Source organism: Aythya ferina (assembly GCF_964211825.1).
Source record: "Aythya ferina genome assembly, chromosome: 4".
In the NCBI taxonomy this organism is placed as follows: domain Eukaryota; kingdom Metazoa; phylum Chordata; class Aves; order Anseriformes; family Anatidae; genus Aythya; species Aythya ferina.
The window spans coordinates 25,180,483-25,207,335 of NC_140300.1; the positions used below are offsets into that span (position 1 = coordinate 25,180,483).

Here is a 26,853-nt window from a genome sequence, read left to right on the forward strand (position 1 = left end):
AAATTTATACTTAGAGCCGACTGTGGCCGCTGCCACGCTGACGTACCAGTGTGCACGGAGAAAGAGACAGACAGGTTAACCAGAGACCAACTTTTATTGTGCATTGTTAATGCAACAGAACAAATGGAACTGGAGGTATGTAGTAATAAAACCAATATTCAAATTAGGATTAACACCTGAAATAGTAAACTGTAGGTAACAAATGTCTTTATAATTAAAAAATATTGACTGTTTAAAAAATTCTCTAAGATTTTTATATTTTTTAAAAGAAATGTGTGTTGCCACATAGAAAACAATTCACACATCCTATAGAAATTGTCACAAAAACCTTACTAGTCTATATTACACTATGCACTTTTTTGTACAATATCTGGTAAAGGTCTATCCCTAACCTGTACTTACTCTACACAGTACAATCATCATTAGAAAGTATTCATAGAATTAACTACACCATAACAATAAAAATATCGGGATTAATGGTTTTTTAATCACAGTTTCTCCACAAATATTTGTCATAGAAAATATAGCGAAGGCATGTTGGCACAGATGGGCGTGCGGTACTGCTACACAAAGTTTGAGAGAAGGCAGATACATAAATGACAGTAAGATTAAAGAGTATGGAAGGATAAGACAAGGATCTATCCTCCTGGGACTTGCTGGAGTGACATGACAGATAGCAGCTTCCTTCTGCTGCCAGCCTGCCGCCTGCATCCAGCTCAGAGAAGGGATGTGCTGACTTACAAAGCACAGTGCTTAAATATGGATATCTCGCTGTGCGAGGGCTTACAGGCTATCTATTATTTCGGGTCCCGTAGCGTTATACCTAACATCTTGCGGATACATAGATGCTTCGATCTGCATGGATTCATAACGCCTCGTGAATAAGCTAATTGGAACAAGTAGTTGTGAAAGGGTTTGTAAACGAAAGGGGTGGGTGAGGAGTCAAGTGGCCATGATGGCAGTTAAAAACAAGAGAGATGCTGCCGTGGTCTATTATTGTTAAAAAAACAAGCATGAACAAAAAAAGAGATGAGCTCCTGTCTTCTGATGCCTGTCTGTGACTACTATTCATGTCACCAGTGATTGCACAGAAGCAGCTGAGGGCAAAATTTTGTTCATAAAGAACGGTCCAAACCTGCCAAGCCATTTCTAGTGCTAAAGTGGCTTTCAGGATGAAACTATACATTTGGTTATTTTGCACAATATGAGAGCACAGGATTGTGAGCGGTACCAGGACGCTGGTTACACTTCTTACACTAAAAATAAAGCTAGACTTACAAGTTATTTGCAAAATCTTTAGGTTATGAAGTGAGAGAGGTCTGTCCAGTCCAGTAACTCTGTTCTGCAACTATTAAAAATGAAGCATCTGTGTTTTTAATCTCATATGCTTAACCATTTGAAAGGAACCATCACAATGTTTACAAAAATACAGCATGATACATATTGCTGTGGACAAATTTACAGCATAATGTTGACTCGCACGCTCTGACATGTTTTACCAAGTAGTTCTGGCAAGTGTCACCACATTAAACATATACCAGCAAGACTTACACCATCTGAGCAATGTAACATCTTCTATTATAGTTCTCTTAAAAAAAAAAAAGTGTTAAGTTCAACACGGAAAAGCTACTAAAGGATATCTGTACTGTGACATTTTTATACACTGAGTGTCTTCCCCCTCAGCCACCACACATCACTGACTGGTCAAAGAGAGTCGCCTCCTGCCTGCACGAGGGATGCTGCCCCAACCCCCTTGGCCCGGGAAGGAGCAGTGTGACCAAACTGCTTGTTCTCTGATAAATTGGTTTGTCTGGGTCAAATAAGTGCCTTTCGACCCCCTTTTAAAAATTAGCAAAATGAAAACGAGCTGAGAGGTACTGGGCATTTAAGGGCCTAAAGCATATCCTGACTGAGCGTGGCTCCATCTACTGTGGTTGGAGTTGCGTGCCGTTCATGGCAGCAGGCAAAGGGGAGGCAGACAGCAGGGAGAAATGATGGTGTGGGTGAGCTGGCATTTGAGAGGCTGCCCCAGTCCTTCATCCATGGTCAGGCACAGGCTGGGTGCTTCCCCCCCTGCCCAGTGTGCGGGGAGGAGGTTGGGAAGGAGAGGAGGATGGTGGAAGGAGCAATTAGTAGCTTCTCTAACAGTGTGCATGGGGCAGGGAGGAAAGCTGGGGAGCATGAGATACACGTTCAGCAGAATCAACACTGATGAGGTAGCACTAAAGGTGATCGCAAGTGGAGTGGATTTTCTTTCCCAAAACCAGTGCCCTGTCCCTGCCGGCCGGGGAGCGTTGCCTCAAGGAGAGCTGGGCCAGGTGGTTGTGGCGAACACCAGCACCAGCCTGAGCAACTGGCCAGGGCACGGAGATCGAAACACCCTGACGCTGAAAGGAAAGGGTATTGTTTCTTTGGCATTACGTATTTCTGGAGTGCGTCAATTTGGAGGGACAAGGGACTCCCAAGCCTTTGAAAGTAAACGTTTTTAATGGATGGACTATTTTTCTGTTGAGCTGGCATCTGCTTCCCATGTTGCACTCTGCTGTAAATTGGCTTCTGCTCTAACACACGTCCTTTTTTACAGCTTAGTCTGGATCCCAGGTTTACTTTTCTTACAACAAAATGCTAAATTAGGCTTTTCTAACTCAACCCCTCCCTGAATGCACCACTGAGCATCTGACTATTGAGACCAGCACATTGCCTCATCTATTTCAAGGAATGGATATAAAACACAAATGAAAGCAAAAACAAGAAAAGGCAATTTAAAACCTCTAAAGCTACATAATATGGCTGCAGAATAACAACAGACAAAGCAAAACCTGTCTTCTGAAATGGCGATTTGTTTTTAGCAATCTTTTTTTTAATGAAAACTGTCATGATCAACTCTAATCCCTTAGAAATCTAGATAAATATAGTGTCTATCCGATACACAAAGCAATTTTTATCTATTAGAAGTGCCTGTTATTGTTCTGGGTCTTTGAAGGATTCTGTTGCTGATGAGTGCTGATGTTTTATCCAGGAAGCTTAATTTCCTGGCATAGCTGGCTAAAGGAAGTCCCTGAATTTTCCATCTCGTGTGGTATTTTAAGGTAGCATTTATAATTATACTGCTTGCTGTTAAGAAATGAGCATTTTTTGGTTTTGGTCACATGCACGCGGACTCATTCTTACATCTCCTACTCAGGAAAAGCAAATAGTACCTGGTTGTTCTGTCTGAGGGTCCAGACCTGGGCTTGTTACCAATGGGCAGACAAGATGGTAGCTGTTGTTTCTTTTGAAATTTGTACAATTTTTAAATTATCTTTCCTCTAGAACTAAATGGAATGAACTGCAGCTTCCCCTTGGGGGTACTATGAAGGGTTTGCAAATAATAGGCACTGAGAAGTCCCATAGGGCAGGTCTTGAAATGGATTTCTTTCTGTAAATGGGGACATGGTAGGATGGAGAAGCTGAAATGTATGCAGTATGTGTTCAAACATGCTTTGGACTCTTAAATGACTTCAGGGTAAGTATGCTTAACAAATAGTCTCTTCTAAATTAACTGCTTGCTACTGTTGCATGAGTTTCCTCTCACTGCTGTCAATCGCCAGATCCGTCTTGCATACCTCTATTGAAAACTTCGTCCTGTGATCCTGGATGGTCAGTCCCTTCATAGTATGAGTTCCCATTGTGAAGGAAAGTCCCCACCGCACGCCCTTGCCGAGCGTGTCCTACTGCATCACTGAAGACCTTGTTTATTTGCTCTTCGGATGGCATCCACCAGTCAGGGTTGGAAGTACAATGCATTCTAATGAACTCTGCAGGAAAACAGGCAAGGATACAAAAAACAGCTTGTCTTGGCAGCACCTGGTATTGCCCAGACATCAAAAGCTCATGGGAAAAAAGAAACAGGGGCACCATTGTTCTACTGAAACGGAGGTAAAGCCTTATGGGAAATGCCATGATAATGCCAGTTGGAGCTATCGTACTTCTGCACAAGTGTGCTTCTCCACATGCAGTGTCTGCTCTTATACCTGAGGGGATCTGCAGAGAAAACCCCTTCTTGCAGAAAGAAACAGAATTACTTCTGAGTAACACTTATGATTCAGCACCTGCAATACATGCAAAAGTTAAAACGAACTGGGATGTATTTCATTGAAGTCTGTTTTGTATGTGTGTGTGTGTCTTAATGTGGTTAATTTCACGGACTTTCATCATCTCCCTCTGCTGACTGCTTGAACATCTGCAGGTTGCAGCAGCCCATGACCTGCTTGAAAACGTCACTCCTGTGATTTCAGTTCAGTGCTGCTTTCTGTTTGGAGTATCTTTCATTTTAAGTCCTGCTCCTTCCATCTCTTGGAATCTAACACTTACTTTTCAGAGATTAAACCGGGCTTAGAAATGGGTGAGATGAGAGTGCTAGTCTGGGGAGCCATGCAATAGTTTTCAGTGTGTGAGAAAGTGAATCGTACTGCAAGTAATTTGGCCATTTAAGTAGCTGCTGCTACAAACAGCTATTTGTATGTGATGATTAGCTTTTAAAATTTCTGTTCAGATTCTCTGACATGCAATGGCTACACTTGCAGAAGGCACCTTACCAGTTCTGGAGTTGTAACTGCTAGGTGGATCTCCAACAGGTGCATTTGGACGTAGAAACATCCAAAAACAATTTTAAATGTGAGGGTACCTTATTAGATATATTGGATACACAGTATCTTATATGGAAACACAGCTTCTTATTTGTTCTGTAACATTAGTTATTCCCTCATGCTGTATTGTGTCTCCCAGGATATTTTTAAATTCCATTTTCTCCTGTTGACAAGCCAACGGCACAGTAAGTGGCACAAGGTAACTTCATTACTGTTACATCATCTTGAGACCAGGGAAAGCTGTGCTTTTACATGAGTTACTGTGCCTGCAAGGTATCTCATCTGTTGGACAATTAGGATGTGATTTTTGCATAGCTCTTCCAGCAGTGTGCTTGCAAAAGTGATAGCTATCTTGGTTTTAAATTCATTTCCCTTAAAATCCACATAGGCAACAGTAATTCCTAGTTACGTTCACAAGAGGCTTCAGACTGGCATTTTTCTCAAAGAAATGGTCACAATGTGAAGGAGTAATCTGATAATTTACCTACGCCAGGCTGTTTTAAAGCTGGTTCCAGACATTGGTCAATTGTAGGAATACACTGAAAGTGTTTATAGATGTTTAATCTGCTCTGAGAAAGCAGCAGTTTGTTTGTCCTGCTGTGGCATGAAGGCATCACTGGACATGCTGGGAATTAATTGCATTACCTGGGCTTGCAAATGGGTAGGCGTCAGTGGCTAACTCTTGGCCCTGTAGAAAGTTGTCATCTTCCCAGTGTTCCCACCCGCACACAAGCGTCCAAAGGGACAGCTGTCTCTGTGGCTTTCTTAACTATACTGAGCGTTTTGGCTTCCTGTTAAAGCTTCTGAAAATTAAGGCAATTGTCCTTTCTCTTTCTCTAACGAATACTTCACACCTTCAGTCTGCCTAGTGCCCCCAAAAGGCAAGTAGTTATATGCATATGCTCATCTATGGGTGGAATAACTGTTAGTCTTAGTAGGACAAATGGGTATGAAAGAGGAAGAAAAGGGTATTAACTCTCTGTTTGTGCCCAAATCATTAGATGAAAAGGCCATTTAGTAAATAGTAGTCATCCCTTCGGCCTTCCATTTCCAGGAGACCTTCTGAGACTCTGAATGTGGCTCCAGACCTTTGTGCAGCTTGCTGTGCAAGGGACTTGCCCTTCTCTTGGGCTCTGATGGAGGATAAGGTCTGGCAGAGTATTCTACAATAGTTGTAGTATAAGAAGAGCACCTTTGCCTAATTTGTCTGTATGTAAAAACTGAGTTCATTACCTGGTTACATCAATGTGCTACAATTAAATGTATGATCTGCTTGGCCTTGTTGAATTTTTTCTAACCCAAATGGGAAGAGGCTCCATCTTACGTATAACCACTTTGGATTCCTGTTAAATGACTAAGAATATTATTGCCGGCTGCTGAAAATTTAGCAATTTACACTGCATTGATTAGGAAAACAGTCTTGTAGTCAGTCCAATCTAAATTTTATGTATGTGCTCATAGAGCACTATAAATTAACTGCAGAAATGATAAACAGCTGCATTTATGAAATGCAGACACTGATACTACAAAAATGTTTCAACTGGGCTTTAAAAAGTCCTATTTTTGTATGTTTCATTATAAAGTAACAGGTCTTAAAAATGTAGAAAACCGAAGCATGAACTGCCACTGCAGCAATTTCTTCCCAACGTAGGTCCCTTCTCTGTATTGTCCAACATCCTCTCTCTTTGACATTGTGAAATACTTGCAAAACTCCCCTCCTGTTGAGGCCAAACATAAGGGAAAGTGATTCCCTAACTTTTGCAGTTGATGTTGCATCAGCATTCCAAAGAAGAAGTTAAATCCTTGACACTGCATTTCTGTACACTTTGTATCTAACTAACCTGTAGATGTTCTTGACCCTATAAAAAGTTCAAGCCTACTCAGAATCTTGGTAAGGTTTTGACTTCAATAATGTACTGCACTAACTACATGTTTGGCTAAAAAATATTCTTTTTGTTAATTTTGCTGTATATCAGTGTCAAAGAATGCCCTGTTGTTTTACTATAAAACAAGGCAACCAGGATTGTCTGATTTTCCTTTCAAGTACCTTGGTGTCATGCAGCTTGTATTTGTCTCCTCTCCTTAAATAAGCAGCCCTGTTTTTTTCCCATTCAAATATCTATATACATATACATAATACATACATATATGAATGTATGTATTAAAAAAAAATGGGGAGGGTTTCTGGCTGCTTGCCACCTGTCTCTGAAACCCCGTCTAGGTCTGCAACTGTCAGCCAAACGCTTCTACTGAGCCAGAGCCAATGTGGTGAAATGAGATCACATATGGTGGACACTGAGCGAAAGGATGCAGTACCTCTGAGACATGTTACTTTTACGGGATCCAGAGGACGTCTTTCAGGACCTGTCTCTCCTGACTGCACTGACCTTTTCCTTTTCCCAAGGCCGCATGAGTACTTAAGCTCATCGGTTGTGAAAACAAATCTGATGAGATATCGAAGGAGTCGCCGTCCGTCTTTCTTGGAAGAGTTTACAGCCTCATCCCACTGTTTACTAGTGATGTAGACAGGATAGTTGTTCAGCAACTGCTTGCTCCCCTGGAAAAATGAAATATTTTCACTGCTTATTTTACAAGGCAAACAGGTAAAGACGTCATTTGCAATAAATAAATATGCATTTTAACTAGCTGAGATGCTGACAGTGAAACACACACCATGGTGAACAAAAATTGCCTTTTCTAAGTACTTTTAAAATTAGATTTCCATTTTCTACAACTACAACTTGGCGAGGTGCAAGGCACACATTTTGAGAGATGGCCATTGATAATCTGCCCTTTAACAAGTAGGTTAAAAAGTGTTAAGAACTAGTGACTGGATATGCTATTCAAATATAACCTTTCTTCTTAATATGTTAAAATGCATAAAAAGGGTCTTTGAAGAGCATGATCAAATGGATCACTTCATACCACCTGACAGCTTACTTCAGAGGTGGCTCTATTTTTATAATAAATTTATTACTTCTGTGGTGCACACCTGATATCTGACAGCAGTTATGTTACTGTGAAAAGTATAAAGAAAATAAATAAAGCAACTATGAAAACTAAAAGCTTCATTACTATTAATGAATGCCATATTAACTCAAATTACAGCTTTATGGAAATGCCACCATGTCAGCTGGAAAGAAATTTTGCTTTTAACCTTTGTAATTTGTGTGCTTCAATATTCCAACGTCAAATGAATGCTGCAGGACTAATTATGGGAATTCCTGTAATCCACACACATTTATAAGCCCTCTCATTCAGTTGTACCTAAACTGTATTACTTGAATTCTTGCTGCCTATAAAATAGTTCAGGATTAGTTGATTAATAGAAGATGATATTGTTAATACCATCTTCTATTGAAAACACTGTTAATTTGCTTGTTAACAAGTAAATAAAGTATACAAATAACCCAAACCACACACTCCTAGACACTCATCCACTTGTACAGCTACACCTGTTTATCAAAGCATGCAGATCTGGAGACCCAATTAGTGCAAGCTTCATATAGCACTCAGCTTAGGTAGGGGTTCACAAGAAATGAGAAAAACCTGTGTCTGGGGTTCAACACAGGCAATCACCTGCTTGCTGCGCTTGTGGCCAACTGTTGCAAAGTTATCCTCCTTGCTTTTGCATCTCTGATATCTGAAAACTATTTTAAGGACTTCCCTTGCCTCCTTTCATATGTTTATAAAAGTGTGCTGGGAGGCAGCTTAGGAGCATCTTTGAAGGTATTTTCTTTTATTTTCTTTTGCAAATTTGATGAATATGCAGAAGGTTGAATTTTGTGAAGACTGTGATGAGGGGGAGTCTGTTTGTATGAATTGGGACATTGGCATCTCCCAATGTAGGGGAGCACTGCTGGGAGCTCAGCCTACATGATGGGGTGCTGCTTGTTCACCTTGGTGTAAACCCAAAGGGCTTGGTGCAAACTGCTGCAAAGTCACCTACAAGCAAACCCAAAACTCAACAATGGAAGCTACAACATAAAGGGGGAGAAGGGCTTTGTTCTGATGGCCAACGATCTCAACCAAGTGGGAGCTGACACTAATATTTCCTTGCCTTTTTCCATCAGAGATGCAATGCACAGGACCACCTGATCCCCATGTTGATATATATATATATGCATGTTTAGCAGCTTGCTCAACATCCCTTTTATATGAATCTAACTATTTTCCACAAGAACCTTTCTTACTGGTACTGGTGGGAAGTACGAGCTGCAGCTAACTGTGGGTATTGCCTTGCTGTTGAGCCTGAGAGGCAGAAGCAGCGCAACGCAAGTCATTGCACAGTGCAGGGCTCCAGGCTTGCTCACGTGTCTTAGGGTTGGATGCTCATCTGTGGCTTTGCTAAGCAGCACGTTATCCTAAAAGCTACCGTTTAAATGCATTGCACTGATGGAAATATGGTCTTCCAAGCCTAGCGCAGCAAGGCCTGACATCTAAATTTCATGAGAGCTCACATTACTATTAACTATGGACAAGGTAATAAATTTTGCCTAATTTCCTCAGCCCAAATCTTATTACACTTCTCTCTTATTCCCACTGAAAGTTAGGATATTTTTCTTCATTCTTCTCTAAAGGCTTGATATAGTGTTATGATACTCTGTTAAACAATTACTGCGCTCCTGCTATGGATACACTTTCATTACTTTGTGCGAAAGTAAAGCACTTCTGGGCAAAAGATCCTTGGTAAATATATGATGCAGTTTGGTGCGTCCAGCAGTCATTACACTAGAACAAACAGAAAACCTTCCAGAAATGAAATAAGCAGATCCTGGAGGAAGAGCCACAGTAAAAATGCGTTCATGCTTGTATTTGTACATGATTAAATTTATGAATAAAAGATTAGCATCTATGTGTTTAATTGAATAAAAAATTCTGTCACATCATGACAAGCTATTCCATGTGGGGCATTACAAAGTAGCCTTACTTTTACAGTGCTGGAAAATTTCAGTTAAGCAGAAGAGCATTAAAAAAGGAACATGAAATATTGGAATATATTTGAGTGATAACAGCTAATGATATATAACCATTATATACATCAATTTGCATGGGGTAAAAACTGAATGGAGAAGCAAACCAATGCAAAGCCTGAACTGCTACAAAGCATCTTCAGCAAAATGATGGAATATTGGACTATGTGAGGCTTGCACGACATATAATTTATATGAGGAGCAATAGGAGGTCAGACTAGACTTTTGTCTTCCCTCCTATGGTTTTGTTAGCGTGAATATTGGGTACTGACAAGTACAGACTATATATATGATAGCATGCATAATGAGATCCTGAAATATAGATGGTCTCAACTAGAAAAGTCTCAACAAAACCACTTCATCTGAGGCATTTTTACATGCTTAGATAGAAACATATTGGAGGAAAATTAACATGAGTTACACTAAAGCTGATACCTACATCTGTATGTCTATTTTCTAGAGGAGAGGACTTGAATTTTCTTTTTTTTTTTTTCACTGATGCACCTTCAAAAGGAACATAATTGCAAAATTCCTAATATCCACATTAAGCACAAACTAGCCAACACACAACATGTTGCTTGGGATCCTTTCTGAAAAGAAAAGGGTGCTCCAAAGACTTTCTGAAGTCTTATAATGGTTGTGGTGGCAAAACAAAGGAAGTAAGGTGTATTTCAGAGCTCAGGGATGCATTTGACAACAGGAGGCTTTGTGGGAAGGTGTAGGAAGCCCCACTTTTTTTTCTTTACAAAACATTTCTCCCCTCCCTGTGCTGTCCAAGCCCAGCCTTCAACCTCATGCTCTCCAGTTCCTCCCTCTCCCACGTCTGGCAGTGCCTTGGCCCCACAGGATGAATGCCCCGTGTGCAGCCACCCTACACCTTCCTACTCTCTGGGCAAAGGGGAGACTACAATGGGCTCCATGCTTCCAGCTACATTTTTCACCAACCCAGCCCTAGCCTGAAGTCCACCTATGACCCATCAGTGATGCTTCAGAGGCAAGGGGAGAGAAAAATTATCCGTGCAAGTGCAGTGGATGCAAATGAAGGGAGTTATGCACTGCTCACTAAGTCATCCTATATTACACTAGTGATGACGCTTTTCCGTTTTGGGGATTACTGTAGCTAAGAATGACAGTTTAATAAAAGATTTTACATATTTTACTACTACATGTATTCTTCCAGCACCTCCTGATTTATCTGCCTACAAGTTTTCAATGAATTTTCAAACACAAGGATATGTAGCTTGTCTTTGCTGCATACTACCTCAGTCGGATGGTCTGCTGGCTGCGGTACCAGAAGTTGGTTGTGATGCTGAAGTACAGTCTTCAGATAATCTAAAACAGTCTGGCAGGGCACTGCATGAAACAAATTGCAATTACTGTATATTAGCTAGCTAGCACAAAATAGAACAACAATATTAAATCAAGCAGTGTTCTTCAGGATCTGTGTACTTCTGTGAGATTTATTTCAAATAGGAAATATACCTCATTTTGATTTGTGCTGTCATTTCATTCAATAAATACACAACAGATGCCACATTTCCTACGTTGAGATTTCTGACATTGCTTTTATTTTCTGCCCACTAGTTTTCAAAGGCTTTCTCTGGTTTGAAATTATAATTATTACAAATATAAATTAGGTCAGCGGTAATGATAATAACAAAAATCTGTAAATACTGTAAACAGGCCAAACCATACAAGGGAGAAAACATTCCTTGGACCTAAATCATGCGCTGATTAACATGTAAATATGCTCATATATTTTAGAAACTACAGTCTGATTAACTATACTGAGCAGATTTAATGATTCATATACTTTAATTTCTTTTCCCACCCTCCTCCCAAATTTGTTATAAAACTAGGTGTTAGGCAAATTGCTTTCGTTCTCTTTCCTGCATCCTTCCCTCTTTCCATCCCCATTGCTCTCATCCATTTCAGTGGTGGTACCAATATCTCATTGCCTTCTGCTGAGGTGATAGGTTAATTAGGGATGATTCAATTATGGGTCTCTCTTAAACAGATGCTGCCACATCCCTGATTAACTCTGGAGTATTTTTGAGATACAGTGCTTTTCTCCTGAGCCTGAAACACAGTAGGAGAATTAAACAGATATTAACCCAACATTAAGACTGACTTTTCCAAGACTAAATAAGCATCATTTTTAAGGTACCTTCTCAGACTTATTTCGTGTGTTTTGTTTCAGTACAGTATTCAGAGATAATGTTAGCTTCAAATAAATATCCAGAAAAAATATCTAGTGTTCCTTCTATTTATTCCTTGGTTTTTGGTCTTTACACCTGTAAAATCTGGCATTTAGGGCTTTGTCTTAAGCTGGCAATCTAAAAGCAAGCACTTGAATCACTGAAAATGTGTTAAGGCAGGCTTTACAGTGGTCTTCCCCCAGTATTTTGCACTATTCCCTGGGCACTCAACTGGACAGTAACTATGCCCTTGCCTAGGTACCTTCTCTGCTTTGAACATGGACAAAGCAGCGTTATGTTCAGTAGTTTGCATACAGAGCCTATGCAGAGTGCCTCACATGGGTAACAAATTCCTACAGTGTTTCATCATGTGCTATGTATCTGTAAAGACGAACAATCAATGTACTTACTCCTGTTTCATTTGACGTATTGTACTTTGCCATGTGAGTTTATGGGCTTTATGGTGGACAAAGTTAGCATTTCCAGAGACTTGTACCCACTTAATGTATCTGGTGTAGATGCTTCACTGCTTATAGCTAGACCACTGGTGTAGGTGCTATGCTGAAGTATACAAGCAGGAGAGTGTAGATGCTTTTTTTTTTTTTTTATGGAAAAAAAGGCTTTTTTAAGTGTCATCAGATGGCTTTAGAAAATGCTTCGATTTTGAAAAAGTCAGAAGGGCAATCAAGCTTAACAGTCTCACCAACCTGTTCTGTATCCGTCTTGTAACGAGAGCTGTGTATTTAGCATATAGCAGCAATCAAAAAATTCAGTACAAGTTCTTGAGTGGAATATAGGAGAAAAACATGTTAACCACAGCTAGTTTTAGTACACTAAATATTCTTCAGAGGGTGTGGCAAGAAAGAGTTTGGATTCTTTTTCCCCAATTTTATACAGAAGAAAGGTTACGGAGGAAGAAGAAAAAAATTCTTCTTTTGCCCCTGTGTATGGGCAGAAAGATGAGACACTGTCTGGAGACCCTTTCTTTACATTTTGTTCAGCAAAACCAAGTCCCTACGGTCCTATACCAAGTGACTTGCCTGAAGAGCTAAATAAACCAGTACTGAAACCCTACAGAAAATAAAATGCTGACTGAGGACATCATAAGCTGGTGAACAGGAGAAAGTTCCTTTTAGTGACCTGAATTCTTAGCATGAAGTTGGAGGTGTTCTAGTAGCCTGTATGTAAGTGCAAAAGGAAACTGTGCCCTACGCAAAATACACCACTTTTGTATGTGTTTGCTGTATGATGTGCCCAAAATTAAGATTAGCCTGGGAATGCCCATGTTACTTTGTGATTAAGTGGGTGTCCAGGGAAGAAGCAGATGGATCTCAAAGATTTGGCCCGGGTAACTTCACAATCCATTTGACAGGGTCAGCAAAAACTCCTGTTTGAGTGGAAGTTACCGCAGGCATCTCCTGTGAGACCCTGGGATTTTCTGGGAGGTGACAGTGAGGATGGAAAGGGCCAGGATGGGTGATTGCATTACTGCCTGAAAGAAAAGATGCTTGGACTTGGAGGAGAGCTGAGTGACACTCGGGAAACTTGAGATACTTGAGAAGAATCCTATTCCTGCTGCCCTAAATGTGTCCCTTTTTGTTTAGCATGTGCATTTTGCACATACAGCCAAAAGCATCACTGCTACCTGGGAGCTTCAGGTCCTCACGAAGCTGGGTTCAAAACAGCCTGTGAAGTTTGCACTTGCCTTTCCAGCTGCCTCTATTAGCAAGAGTCCCTGTTGATAACGTGATGATTGTCAGCCATACTCGGTCCCTATTACCTGAATAATGTGTCAAAAATTTCTAGTTTTTAGGAACTGATCTCACAGCAGGGTACCATTTTACTCACAAAAAGTAATTTCACTGCAGACTATTCAAAGATAGATTTACACTTGTTCTTCCAAATGAACGGGGCACAAGTGAGAAAGGAAAGTACACAGGTAAATATCCAACCCGTTGTGTCCCTGGCCCAAGAAATGCAGCTCTCCTTTAACCATATGCTGCTGATACAAGGCTTTCTCATTGCTGGTGAGAAATGCGAAGGCGCTAAGAGCTGACTGAAGCTTATAAACACTCTTATCTTCACAAAAGCAGTAACATTTCAAGCACAAAACCGTATGATTTTGTTATCATTCTGATGGCTGGAGTCCTTTGAGCACTTTTGACTTGTAACACCATCACACATCACACTGGCTGCTCCTGGTGCAAACAACGCCAGCCTTTCAAACACCAGATGCTACTTGCAAAGCCAGGGTTCTTGGCCAGCCTTATTAACCAGCCCCAAAAGGAAGCCCCAAAGAGGGCAGTGCAAGGCCCAAGAGTCAAAAATTCCATTTTGCTTCTGCATCCTATTTAGGGCTCTACAAATACTCTCTTTGTCAAGAGGTAAGAACTGTTTCCTGCAAACCCCACAGCAAGCGCAACTTTGTAAGAGCCTGTGGCTCCCAACTGTACGAATAATCACTTAAACCTGCCTGCTTATTCATTTTGTATTTATTTTACTTTGATGTGGTCTCTAGAGAGTTAACAGGATCACAACCTGGAGAGCTGATTCTCTGCATGCTTATGCATGTACCCACTATCAGTGACATTACCAACAGGGCTCTCTGCTTACTGTAACCAATGCGAAAGATGCTAATGTGGAAATAACAGTTGCTTGCTATGATTTAGTAGAAAGCCTGAGGGGAGGCAGCAATTTTCCTGCCCATTAGGAAGAAATTCCCGTGGCCTTTACTTCCTCTGAGTGACTCAGAAAAGATGCTGAGAGTGGCAAAGCAACCTGGCCTGCAGGGAGGGACGAAGGAGCGGGATCTTTGGGTAAGCTCAACAGTGAGAAGGAGGTGCTGGGGAGTACTTAGTATGCCGGGGAAAGCTGCCCATGCTAAGATGCTGAGCAGTGACTAAGCAGGACATGCTCAGAGGTGGCAGGACTTCATTGTTAATTGATCAAAGTTACGAGACCTTATTGTTATTCTGGGCAGAAAACTTTGTTTGCAAATGTTGTAACAGCGGTCCTTTGGCACAGCTTGTCACGGCTTTCTCTGCGGAATATCCTAATTTCTAATAAAGCGTTGACTGGTGTGTCGGCCACCGGCTGTGCTGCGTACAAAAGGCAGGGTTACAAAATCCCTACACCACCTATGGGTTTGTACACCAAAGGCCACACCAGCCCATCGGCTGCCCTGAGCATCAGTATCCAGCTGGGAACCCACCACGGCTTCCAAAAGCCTTTCCCAGCATCCATTTCCTAGTGGCTGAAATGAAGCCAATATTCAATATTTAGTAGTAATATTGAATATTTGGTGACGTTGCTCTGTGCTAAATGCACAGTGTTCAGATGGGTCTGTAACCCATCATCTTCCTCACTCTGTTACCTCTGCACTCCCTGCAAACTCTCAGTAATGATTGCAAGTTTTCTTCCAGGACACTGATGAAACCATTAAAAACACAGGCTACAAACAGTTTCGCAAAGAATTGCTCTATAAATTCATCTGCCTCATGGCAATTTCCCAGTTACAAATGTGTTTGCATTTTTTAAAATCACTCCTTGTTACATAATGCTAAGTAACACCCTGAAGACCTGCAATATCCTCATCAGCCAAACTTTTCATCTCATCAAAACCATTCCGCAGGATCTTGACTGGTACCAACTCCATTATTCTCTTTTAATTCTCTGTCAGTTGAATCGGGAATCAGTTGTGCAATTATTTTGCCTGGGATCAGCATCAGGCCAGCAAGCCTATGATCATCCCAGTTATCTCATGTATCCTTTTAAAAAATACATTATAGAGCATTTGCAAAAATAAATTATAGAATATTTGTGCCTTTCAGTCTTCTGGAGCATCCCAAATATTCCAAAAGACAATCAAAATCAGGGTCAGGGCCCCTTTTGTCCACTCTCATTTTTTTTAGCTCTTGAGGTGAGCTGTCCAAATCTCATGACTTTTAAACCATCACACTTTCAGGAGGGACTCCTGAATCCACTTGTGAACCACTCTCTGTTGCAACCTGAACTGAAACGCATCAGCTTGTACTGGAGTCAGCATCTGTTTGCCACGTCCAAAACCAGTCGCAACTCTGGTGCTCCTGAGCACTTTAGTTGTCCTTGTCCTTAAGGCTGTCTGTGGAGTGTTGCAGGAGACAGCTGAGGCTGCAGTCCCACCTAGAGCAGCCACTGAACTTGTGCTAACACCCAGAGACAAGGTGGAAATGAAAAATATTTCTCCCTGTACAGTGTTGTTGTTTGGTGGTATGACTGTGTCATTTTACTCCAGTGTCAGCTCACAAATATTCAACGAGCAGTTGCACATTACCACCAAAAAACACCACTTCCCCTTGATAATCACCCAGTACTGTTACCAGAACCCTATTTTTTTCCCTTTAATTTCCTAGGGAAAGAATGCTTCCTCCACAGATGGCTCCAGATTTAAATTACTAATTTTCTACTGCTCCTAACCTCTGCTTTTTATTCACTACCACCAACTTCTCCTTTACCCCGTTTGTTATGTTTCTAACTGTGCTTTGTGTTCCCTCTAAGGTGGTTGTTTCTGCAACCAGCATGAATCTCTGTCTCCTAGATAATCTTTGGGGACCTTCAATGAAGCGTTTTTAATGTTTCCCAATTATCACCCACTCTTTCCTACCTTCAACTCTGATAATTCTTGTTGGTTCTGTGAAACCAAACTTTTATGAAATGCCATGGGTATTTTATTATTGGTTTGTGCTGCACTCTTTCTGCTCATAATAAATCTTATCAAGTCACCATCACTTGTACTGGTATCTGCCAAAACGAGGGCTCTCATTTCGCCTCTCCAAAATGTGGTTTCCAGTGTAAGCCACTGCAGGTGGAGCTCTGACCCCCCCAAGTAAGCAGGCGGCAAGAAATCTGGTTATTCTGTTGCTTAATGAGACGTGGTGGTCTGTAACTGACACTAGCTAGCGATCCTCCCGGTGCCTCGCAGAGCAGAACGCGGATTCGAGCATCCAAGCCCATTTACTTCTGAGCTGCCAGGGAGGAGGAGAGCCAGGAAGCGTGCACATGCACATCCATCCCGCTCCAAATGGCAGCTGTTCGTTAAGGCTCTCTCAGCATCGCAATGCGTCCTCCTTCGCTTGACCTTGAGTCATTCTTCACTTGGGAGTTCATTTCAGGGCATTTCCAAATTGATGCTCGACTGTCAAAAAGACGTGACATATGATATGGGACCTGCTGGCAGGGTGAATTTCTTATCGCATTCACTGAGCCCCTTCCCTGCCTGAGATTTGGACAAGTGTGCAGTCTAACACGGCTTGTATCACTTTAGCTCATACACTCATTTATTTCAATAGCAAGCTGAAAGCTGCATGGACAGGCTGCAAAGAGATTTTGGGGTGCGTTGAGCTGGAAAAAGAGGGGCAAGGAGAGATGGGGGTTAGCAGCGAGTATCTGATCTCGGTGCTCAAAACCTGGCAAATTTGGATTCTTGTAATTGGATGGCAAAATAAAAGCAGCACACATTTTTAGCGAGAGCAGCCAGCAGAAAGCCAAGAGACGAAGAATCAATATTACACGCACAAAGGCGTTAAAGATTGGCTGAACTGACCCATCGCTGCTGCCGAAAGCAGGGAAAGGAGAAAAAAGAGATAGCAAATATCCTGTTACTTCTAAAATCTCTCTCGGTTGTGCTTTCCAGGTGGAGTGGAAAACCATGTTACTTCTGTAAATTTGAATCTGAAAAGGCATTTAATTTCTCTTATTTTTCTTTTGGAGAAAGATTTCTACCAGAAAGAAGAATGTGCCCCTTCCCAACCTCCTCTGGCTTTTATTTTTGCCTGTGCTTCTTCCCCTTCCTTCTCCTTAGTGGATCTGTCTCTTCTTCAAGCCTCAGTCTCAACTGTAAAGTCTTCAGGACCAGGACCTCACCTATAAAACACTACACATCTGAACCACTAATGAATAACAGTGAAACCAAGGAGCCCCTGATGAGCAGGGACAGCAGTTTGTGTCACTAAATACTAAAGGCGACCTGCAAAACCCAAACCGAAGCCCAGACAGGTCAACCACAACTCCCTGCAAAATGGCAAAAAAGATAAAACCTTGCCCATGCAAATCCTTATGTTTTTTTTTTACAAGGGCAAACCTTACTCTGAAGGGGACAAAAAAAACCAACAACATGATAAAGCCTTGGTCTGCTGCATTTAGATGTTTTTGAGCTCAGGCTGGTTGAGCTGCAGCAGGCAGATTCAAAGGGGCTATCTTGCAGAAGAGTCCTGGTAAAGCTGGCAGTGGCTGCACTCAAGGCTCGCCTACTAAGGGAACCTCACACTTTGAAGCTGAACAGGCCAGAGATCAGACCAAAACATCCCGAACATCAAGGGAAACCAAGGAACTGGTTAAACGCGAACATCAAGAAAAAAGGACAACAAAAAAAGACATGAAAAAGCGTTCGTCATAACCCTTGATGGCTGCTTTATCTGTGCTGTTGCTGTAGTAGAGTCTTTGGAAATGCGATGCTCTGAAAGTATAAAGGAGACAGGATTTGTAGGGAAAAGTAATATCTTTTATTAGATCATTCGACATAGTCAGGAAAAAAAAAAGTCAAGCCCTGGGCACACAAAACGTTCTGGAAAACTTGTCTGACTTTTTCAATTACACTGATATTAGCTCTACCTGCAAATCCCGCTTTGCTTTGGCTACTTCCAGCTGCCACCAGCATCTTCTCCTTACGTTATCACCTCTACTTTTGACATTTTTTTTTCATCCTTGTTCTTCCTCCTTTCGCTGAAACATTTTTTGCTGCTGGGCCAACGAGGCAAGAATAATTACTGTATTCATCTTACTTGTATCTTTATACTACTTTCAGGCTGGTTTGCCTGAAATTGTGCAGCAAAGCATAGAGTACTGGGGGCAAACCTTCACACACAACTCCAGGCCTTTGCTTTGACCACCCACAAATATTTCCTCCTTTTTAGGCTGAAAGCTGTGAGAAAATCTGACTGACAACAGCAAAGAATGGCGTAATGTTCTTTCAAATTATACGGTCTAGATCCAGGTCTTACGTGCAGTTTCACAAATAAGTCTTTAATTTAACTTTTGGGAATGGATGGCAGCCCTGGCAATTTTTATACAGAGCAAAAAGATTACACCACATTTTTCCCCTCATATAGATGGATTTACTCGGTTCTTTATGGTCTCAGAACCTTAGAGAGATAACGGCAGGTTTGCCAAAGTCCCTCCAGGAATTACCTAATCTTTCTAAAATTGTTTTCCAAAATAAGACAACACACCGCAAAAAAACCTTTTTTTTTTCACTTGAACTCTAAACTGAAAGTGTTCAGATAATGCTTTTGCCTAAAAAAACGAAACAAAACAGGGGTACTGCAAGACATCACATCACTCCAAACAAAAGCACTGAAATAAGAGTTTTTCTTTATATATTCCATAGCTGAAACAATTAAGATTTCATACAAATTTAGATATTGTTTCAGTCAAATCAAATGGGTATTTTTTTTTAGAAAAAAAAAAAAACAACAACACCAACAAACAAAATATAAGCAATATTTCTCCCATGTAATCATTTTCTTCCAGTGGTGATCTGCCAAATGGATGATGCTAGGCTATGGGTAAAAAGATCTTAAGGTACTGGAGGGCTCCTACAGCAACAGGACCACAGGGCTGAAAACAGAAAAAATCTTATTTTCTGTGTCCAAAAGGTACAGGAATGTATGTTTTCTGTAAAATCTGTTAAAAAAAACACAAAAGTTATCGCCTTCAGATTTGCTGAGGAAACACTCTTCCCTTCCTGGCCGCCTTTTTGTGAGCAATGCAAATGCTCCGCAGAGCTCCAGTCAGAGATGTGCAGGGGCAGGTATTTTTAGAACACAAACTCTCATGGATTTTGAAAGGCTCTTTGCATATGGAAAGTAAAGAGAAAAAAAATGCAAAGTATTTCAGGAAAAGGATAAAATGATTCATCGACAGTTATAGAACAGAAGGGACGGGCTGGTGCTTTTATCTTCTGTTTATAGAGTTGCTCATGTGAGCCTCAGCCCCTGTGCTGTGGGGACCGTGTGTACCTCGTGTGTACCTCCCACCGCTCCCCCGGGCTCCCCAAAAAAGCCTGACACAGCAGCTGGAGCCCAGTTTGCTCACTGCTGAAAGGGCTAAGTCAACACCAAGTCAATACAGCACTCAGTCAGTGGCCTGGCGGGACAGTATGGCGGCCTCCACGCTAACCTAGTTGCCTTCACAGAGGTTTTTCTCTGCACTCGTCTTGCTTGGTGTGTTGGACACTCAGAATGAGATGAATAAAGGAGCAGGGAAGAAAGCTGGTGTTCCAAAATGCCTCTGATGTGACAGACGGTGGCAAACACCACTGAAATCCTCTGAAGAGGGCCTTCTGGATCCCACCTGAGGCGTGCAATGGCTTGATCGGCAAAAGTGCTCTGGGTGCAGCCTCTGCCTATGTACAGTTGGGCATTTCAAGCCACAGGACAATTTCTGTCACCTGCTTTGGTAGCTTAACCTCACTGGAGCAAAACCAGCACCTGAGACAAAAATAATCAGACGTTGCCTGGAGTTGATTAAACTCACCCAGTGGAGGCCCAGACCTTGTGCCAGAATCAGATGGGGCTTTCTGTGGTTCTTAATGTTTCCTCCAACACTTGGGACACCTCAGGCCTATCTGCATGTGTCACGCAGACAACAACAGAGGCATTTGATGATCATTTTATGTTGGCTGGTGAAGTCATACATCCTTGCACATTTAAGGTTTTCTGCCTCCTTTGATACACCACTAACAAGGCATTTCATTATTGCTCGGGGGTGAGAAAAGCCTACATTTATGTAACTTTCCTCTATTTTAAAGTGAGAAGGATAACTGTGATGACCCAGGGGAGAAGCAGATGCTTAGCCTGGCATTAATCCTGGCACAACACAGGAAAATGCAATGAAAATTCAACTGACAAAGAATTAAGGAGTATGAATGTAATTAATGCCAGTCAAAATGGTTTCTGCAAGGTGGATCTTGTCAGACTAACCTGATGGCCATTCTTTGATGAGATTACAGGTTTGACTGAAAAAGTTTGGTTAAACAGGTATAAAATACCCAGACCCCTGAAGGATGTTTAACTTACTACCATGTGTTATCTGACTGCAAAGCAGCAACATACAACATCAGTAGACTGTGACACACATTGATTAAGAAACTGCTGCTGACATCTCAAGTATTTGTCATTGGGGGAATCATCATGAATAGATGTGTTTCTAGCAGGGCTCTACAGGGACTGATAGCAGCCTCAACAACATTCAACATTACTAACCAGGATCGGGAAGTTAATTTAAAAACAATCGAAAAAATTCTAGATGATACAGAAATCGACGAAGCAGCAAACAGTGGGAGAACAGGGCAGCCAAAGCAACCTGGATCACTTACTAAATTAATAAAGCCAAACACAAAGTAGGTATGGGTAGGAAGATATGCACACAAAAGGAAAAGCTGCCTTCTGGGAGCTGTTTCAGGGGAACAGAGACTATCTGCCTTTCGTCAGACAGATATGAACATATTGTACTAATTTCCACTGCTCAAATTTTAAAGAAATGAGCAGAGGGGAGTAAAGAGCTACAAAGACAGATTCAACTCATTTTGGTAGTTTTGGTAGCTTTCCCTTTGTCAAATGGTGTTTCAATGTGATGTACAAATCACTACTAAAGCCATTAAAATTTTATGAGTTATGGTGACTCTAAATTTTGAGAGGAGTATGGGGAAGTATTCTAAATTTTGAGTTTTCTCTGTCCTGACAAGTGTTGGTTATGGGATTTGCTTGTACCACCAAAGGACCAATACACAAAAGGAAAAGACAAGACAAATAATTAATAATACTTCACTGATAGCTGGGGAGAATAATGGAAACTACAGCTCCTTTCCTGATTGCTTTTTGCTCAGATTTTGAAACTGCATCTACATATTCGGGCAGTAGTTGGCTTCTGGTTTCTAACTTTCTGCATAGTTAGCAGGTTTGGAGTATTTTCTCTCTTGCTGACTGTGCTAAATTATCTGTACCTTCTTGCCATTTAGGGATTAGTTTAATGAACTTTGCATGGATCTACCCTCAGTACTGCAAAGTTTAGCTAGCGAAGTTGTATCTCCCTAGCATTTACACATGTTGGAAAAGAAGTGTGTTTTATACAAATTTTCTTTGCTAGCCTCCAATTTGCTTTTACTATCACTATTTGAGGTGCATTTTTGCCTGTGCTTAAAGTTTAGAGGATATGGTTTAAGATACTTTGTTCTCATCTGATACCACTCTTGAAGTACCTCAGTGCATTGTAACGGTGAGAAATTCTAAATTAAAAGGGGAATGAAAAGCATTTCACAGTGGGGTTTTCTGTTGGATAAGGTTTTTCTGTCTAATTCCCCTCCTCCAGCGCTAGGTATCACTGCAATGGAGAAGTTGTTACCAAGTTTTGTTTTCAGGTTTTATTGGAAGATGAATGGGAGGAGATGTATTTATGCTTCTCGCTGAGCTAAGAGCAATTTAAGAGATACTGTTCAAGATAAAAGCTAAATCCATTTCATTAGAAGTATGGACATAACTTTGAATAGTTTCTTTAAGTAACCAAAATAGGAGCCCCAGAAGGGAATTAGGTTTTATAAACTGCAGCATCACTTACAGAACAACACAGGTAATTAGGTATAAAAGCATATGGTTGAAATTACCATGACAAACCACCTGACGTTTGGAATTTGGGATTGCAAGTACATCCCATCCTGAACACTGCTCATTAGCCTAGAACTCACAGTTCACATAGACAAGTATCAGCAGGTAATTTTTCAGTGGGAACAGCTATGGGAATTTTGGATGAAGACAAATGCCAGCGTTTGATAACTATGACTGCAACCTCAAAAACCAACCCGAACTTAAAACAAATTACTGCTCAAACTACTTTTATCACTGACTGGAAATATTACGTGGCAGGGGATTGTTTACCTGGAATGCTCTCCAGTTTTCTGCGAAGCTCCTCATTTTCTTGTTGCAATGAAATTACCTCCTGTTCTAGCTCTTGACACCGAGGGCAGTAACCTTCTTCCTCTTCCTCCTCTTCCTCCTCTGGAAGTGTAGAAGACGATGGGTGACCATGAGATTCAGAAGTTGCTGGAGATGTCCATCCACCTAAAGTGTGCACTGGAGAGGTTGAAAGTGGATCCACATCTGCCAAATGGCTAAAATCATTTACTGACGAGGTGTTCTGAGAAGGGAAGCTCCCAGAAAGCAAATAGTTCTGAAGGGAATCAGTAAAAACTCTCAGAAAGGCTGAGGTTTGTTGTTTCTTTTGCATATACTGCATCTCTATGTCTAAAATGTCTGACGTCTGACTATGGACCATTTTCCCAAGCTGACATTGCTCTTGTCTTTCACTATAATTTGGGTTTTCCTGCTTTATACAAGAAATCATGGACTGAGAGTGATTGTTGTCCAGTAGTTTTCCACCACAATTTAAAAGACTTAGAACCCGGCTGCATTGTTGGGCAAAGGCATCCAGAATCATTCGACTCTCTGAAACAAAAGAAAAGATGAATCACAGAAACCTAACGCAGAAGGTTATGCCAGGCAGCAGCAGCAGCTAGATGAACGTACACAACCATTTACAGTAGCATGCATTTTATTTCTGAACACATTAAAATTATGGCTTCTGCTTTAATACTTCTGCAACACTGTGATTTAAAACAATCCTGACTTTGCTTCTATTTTGAGAGTGCCCTTGTGCCCTTGCTGTTAATCAGAAATGCATTGTGATGATAGTCACCGCTTCGTGCCATGTTCTTTCAGAGGGATTAAGGCAGGGAAATGGGGAAGAAAATACAAATTCCACTCAATTTGCCACAAGTAAAAGTTCAAGGAAGTATTTCTTTTGAAGCATATTTCAAGCCGCTGGTGGGCATGGCCTGTGCGTATTTGCAGGACATTGTGCTACACCTTCTTCCTATGCCCTGTTCCTCCCTGACAAGGCTTCCGAGCTTCATTTTTTCTCCTTTTCATCTTTGCTGCACTTGCTTGACATTGGGCCTGGACCACCTCCCATGACCCAAACCAATTTTATGGGCTTTGTTTCTGTTCCTTTGTGTTCCAAATACGTCAGGAGTAATAGGCACAAAAACCTCTTAAAGGCATCGAATGTATAGCATGAAGCTCCCCTGGTCTGAGGACCAATGCTTTGTCTCCTGGCTTCCTATGAGCTTGTGTGCAGGCCACTACCATGCCATGTGGTTGTGGGGCTGTGCAGCAGGTTTTGGGGGCAGCAGCTGGGTTTTGGAGGCAGGATAAGCGCGCCACGCCGTACCTGGTCAGACCTACCCTGGCTTACAGGAGGTGTCAATGGTCTAAACCTCAGTAATAGTAGGATGGTTTACTGCTGCAGTGCCTGTCTATGCAGAGTCAAGCTGCCCTAACAGTGCTTGGACCACACATAAAATGACCCAGACGTTTGGCTCTGACTTATGGTATAACCTGTCAGGTTCCCCGATGACAATAATGACTTTAAAAAAAAACTCATTTATGGCTTACTCATAGCTGAGTTCCTCTAGGTGCCTAACATTTTGCATGAAATAAATAAATAAATAAATAAGTGGTAGATTTAAGTGCTGCCAAATTTGGAGAGCTCTTCTCAGACAGGCTTGACTTTTAGAAAGTGACAAACGCGTTCCCTTTTTCAAAAGGCAGCCTGCTACAGATGCAAGAAACTAAGCACCCCAAACCTTCATTTAACTTAACCTTATCGCTAGAGATGAAACGCGTAGCCTCATCACACTGATACAGTGTAAAGACCAGAAACCTTCAGAATTCAGTCCGTTAAGAGGTGGTACTTCTCACGGTACTTCTCCGTGAGCCAGGAGATACGCTTCCTGGTGGAAAACCTACATCATCCCAAGGTTAGTACAGCTGTCCTGAAGCATATCTGAAATGACACTAATTTGGATTTTTACCATTCTCCAGCTGTCTATAAAGAGGAAAAGGGCTGGGGCAGCATACAAATGCTCTACGTCTTGAATGCAGCTGGAGGAGACAACCCGAGGACATCGCCTTCTGAGGTAAGAGGTAAGAACAAGGATGTGAAATGGACAGAAGAAGGGAAGGTGCAGTGCTGGGCTATGAGGCGGCCAGGGATAAGCCGAGAGAGACCAGCAGCCTGGGAAGGACTGGGGGGCCCTGAGACCACTTAAAGCAGCCCTGCAATCTCCTCCTGTGCCAGCGAGTCACTGCACCCTCGGTTCCTACATGGGCTCCACTCACCAAGCAGGACAGATCCCTCTGACACATCTCTTTATGATCAAAAATGCAAACTAATGTGCTCCATCCATATTGCAAAAGCAGAGTGGGTGCCAGCACCGGGCAGCGACTACTTGGCTCCTGCAGCAGCAGGGGCTTGGTAGCCTCCATACCCGTCATCACTTCTTCCCCTTTGTGTTTCAAAACATGTTTCAAAAGCATGGAGCCCTGGCATCACTGCATCTTTCCAACTGGGAGCTACCGACAAAACAAAAGGAGACCAAGAAACCAAACTATCCCTGACAACCTCGAGTTGTGCTTTCTGTGCCTCATGTCTTTACTTCACACATTTTCCCTTTAAAAATATGAGAGGATGATATCGATTGGAACTTTGCAATCCTACTACAGAGCAGTTTTTCATTCATTTTAATCCTATAATCCGATTCCAAACCTGAAGTCATATTTACTGTTTGTATTTTAATCATTATGGTCCCTGTTGAGAAAACAGTTACTCATTTTTTTTGCGTCTCCTTTTTGCAAGGGGACAAAATATGAATGAAACAACTGAAAAGGGATTAGATTAGTTTAAGAGATGTTATGCTAATATTATGGTTTCTGCTAAAATATGGCAAAAAGTAACCTGACATTTCAAATACCAGTTTTGAAGAATGCTCTAATACACACTACCATCAGTAAAGATAAAATTAATGATTAGTTTTGTTGTAAAATTCAATGCATTATGCACATTCACTGTGATAATGGCTTAAAATGCAACTGAGATTTTATACCGAAATGACAGCATTGATTTAATCTTCAGTTCAGTATCAGATCTACTACAAAGGCACAATAACAGCAATTACTATTTTTCTTCTTAACTTTAACCCATACTCGAAGATATAAAAAGGAGAGCCGTGACTAGGCAGGGTTATTCTGCAGTGCTAGCACAAGGATTCGGAGATGCTTTCTGTGGGTACCACTGGGCAGCAACAGGGAGGGATGCTCTCGGCATACGTTCTGGACACATTCTGGCTGAAGCGTGTACCACTGAGAAGTGGCTGGTACACCAGGAACAGCACACGTACCCATGCTCTGAACAACCCTGAATGAGAACGATAACTATGGTTATTTCTTGTGATGGAGAAAAAATAAAAACAAATGCTGCCCATTTAGCATTTATTGTGGAGCTCGGGATTTCAGCTTTTACAGAGTGACTGCAATTAGAAATGCAAGCAGTGTGCAATGTCTAATCGCTAAGAAATGACAAAAAATTATTTTTATGTGAACACTACTGAATAATCACTGATCTAGGGTTCTTAATTGATTTAACGTAATGTATATATTTTTTAGGAAAGCAAGATTCTCTTGAAATGACTGTACCAGACTGAAATAGTGTAAACCGTTTATTAAATTCTTATTGTGACATTCCTCTTCCTTATTATGATGCTCACCAACCATGTAATTCTAATGTGTCAGCCCCTGCGCAGTCTTTAGCCTTACAGAACTTGTACTGACTTTAACCCCAATTGTGCCTGAAGGTGGACTTGCCAGATTAGGCCCATCAAGTGCCAACAGATCGTGATTAACTTGCTAAAAGCGTAAGCAGTTTGAACCAGGCAGTTTCCTTTGAGTGTGCCAGCAATCAGATGTCAACACATGGCAGATCAGGTACCAGCTCCCAGATACAGCTTTCATCTTTACTTCTCGCTGCTGCTGAAACAGGTGGTTTCTTGGCTATCCAACTGCCAGACCAAAACCGAGGTTTTAGTAAGAGCAAATGTCTGAAACTCAACCTGATGAATTACATGGATGT

The 26,853-nt window shown here is 41.5% G+C and overlaps 1 protein-coding gene across 2 annotated transcripts in view; it reads right to left on the minus strand.

Moving 5' to 3' along the window:
• Window positions 1–75: 75 nt before the first annotated feature.
• BEND4 (BEN domain containing 4) overlaps window positions 76–26,853 on the minus strand; it is a gene marked incomplete at its 5' end in the record, with an annotated part of 30,833 nt that continues 4,055 nt past the window's right edge. The window contains 4 exons of one of the 2 annotated variants that reach the window (XM_084517177.1): window positions 76–3,797; window positions 6,945–7,185; window positions 10,863–10,954; window positions 22,767–23,333. In XM_084517177.1, the coding sequence (XP_084373303.1) occupies window positions 3,580–3,797; window positions 6,945–7,185; window positions 10,863–10,954; window positions 22,767–23,333 (1,118 nt within the window). In that variant the 3' untranslated portion in view covers window positions 76–3,579. The remainder of the gene's footprint in view (window positions 3,798–6,944; window positions 7,186–10,862; window positions 10,955–22,766; window positions 23,334–26,853) is intronic. The other variant, XM_084517178.1, reaches the window with a different exon arrangement.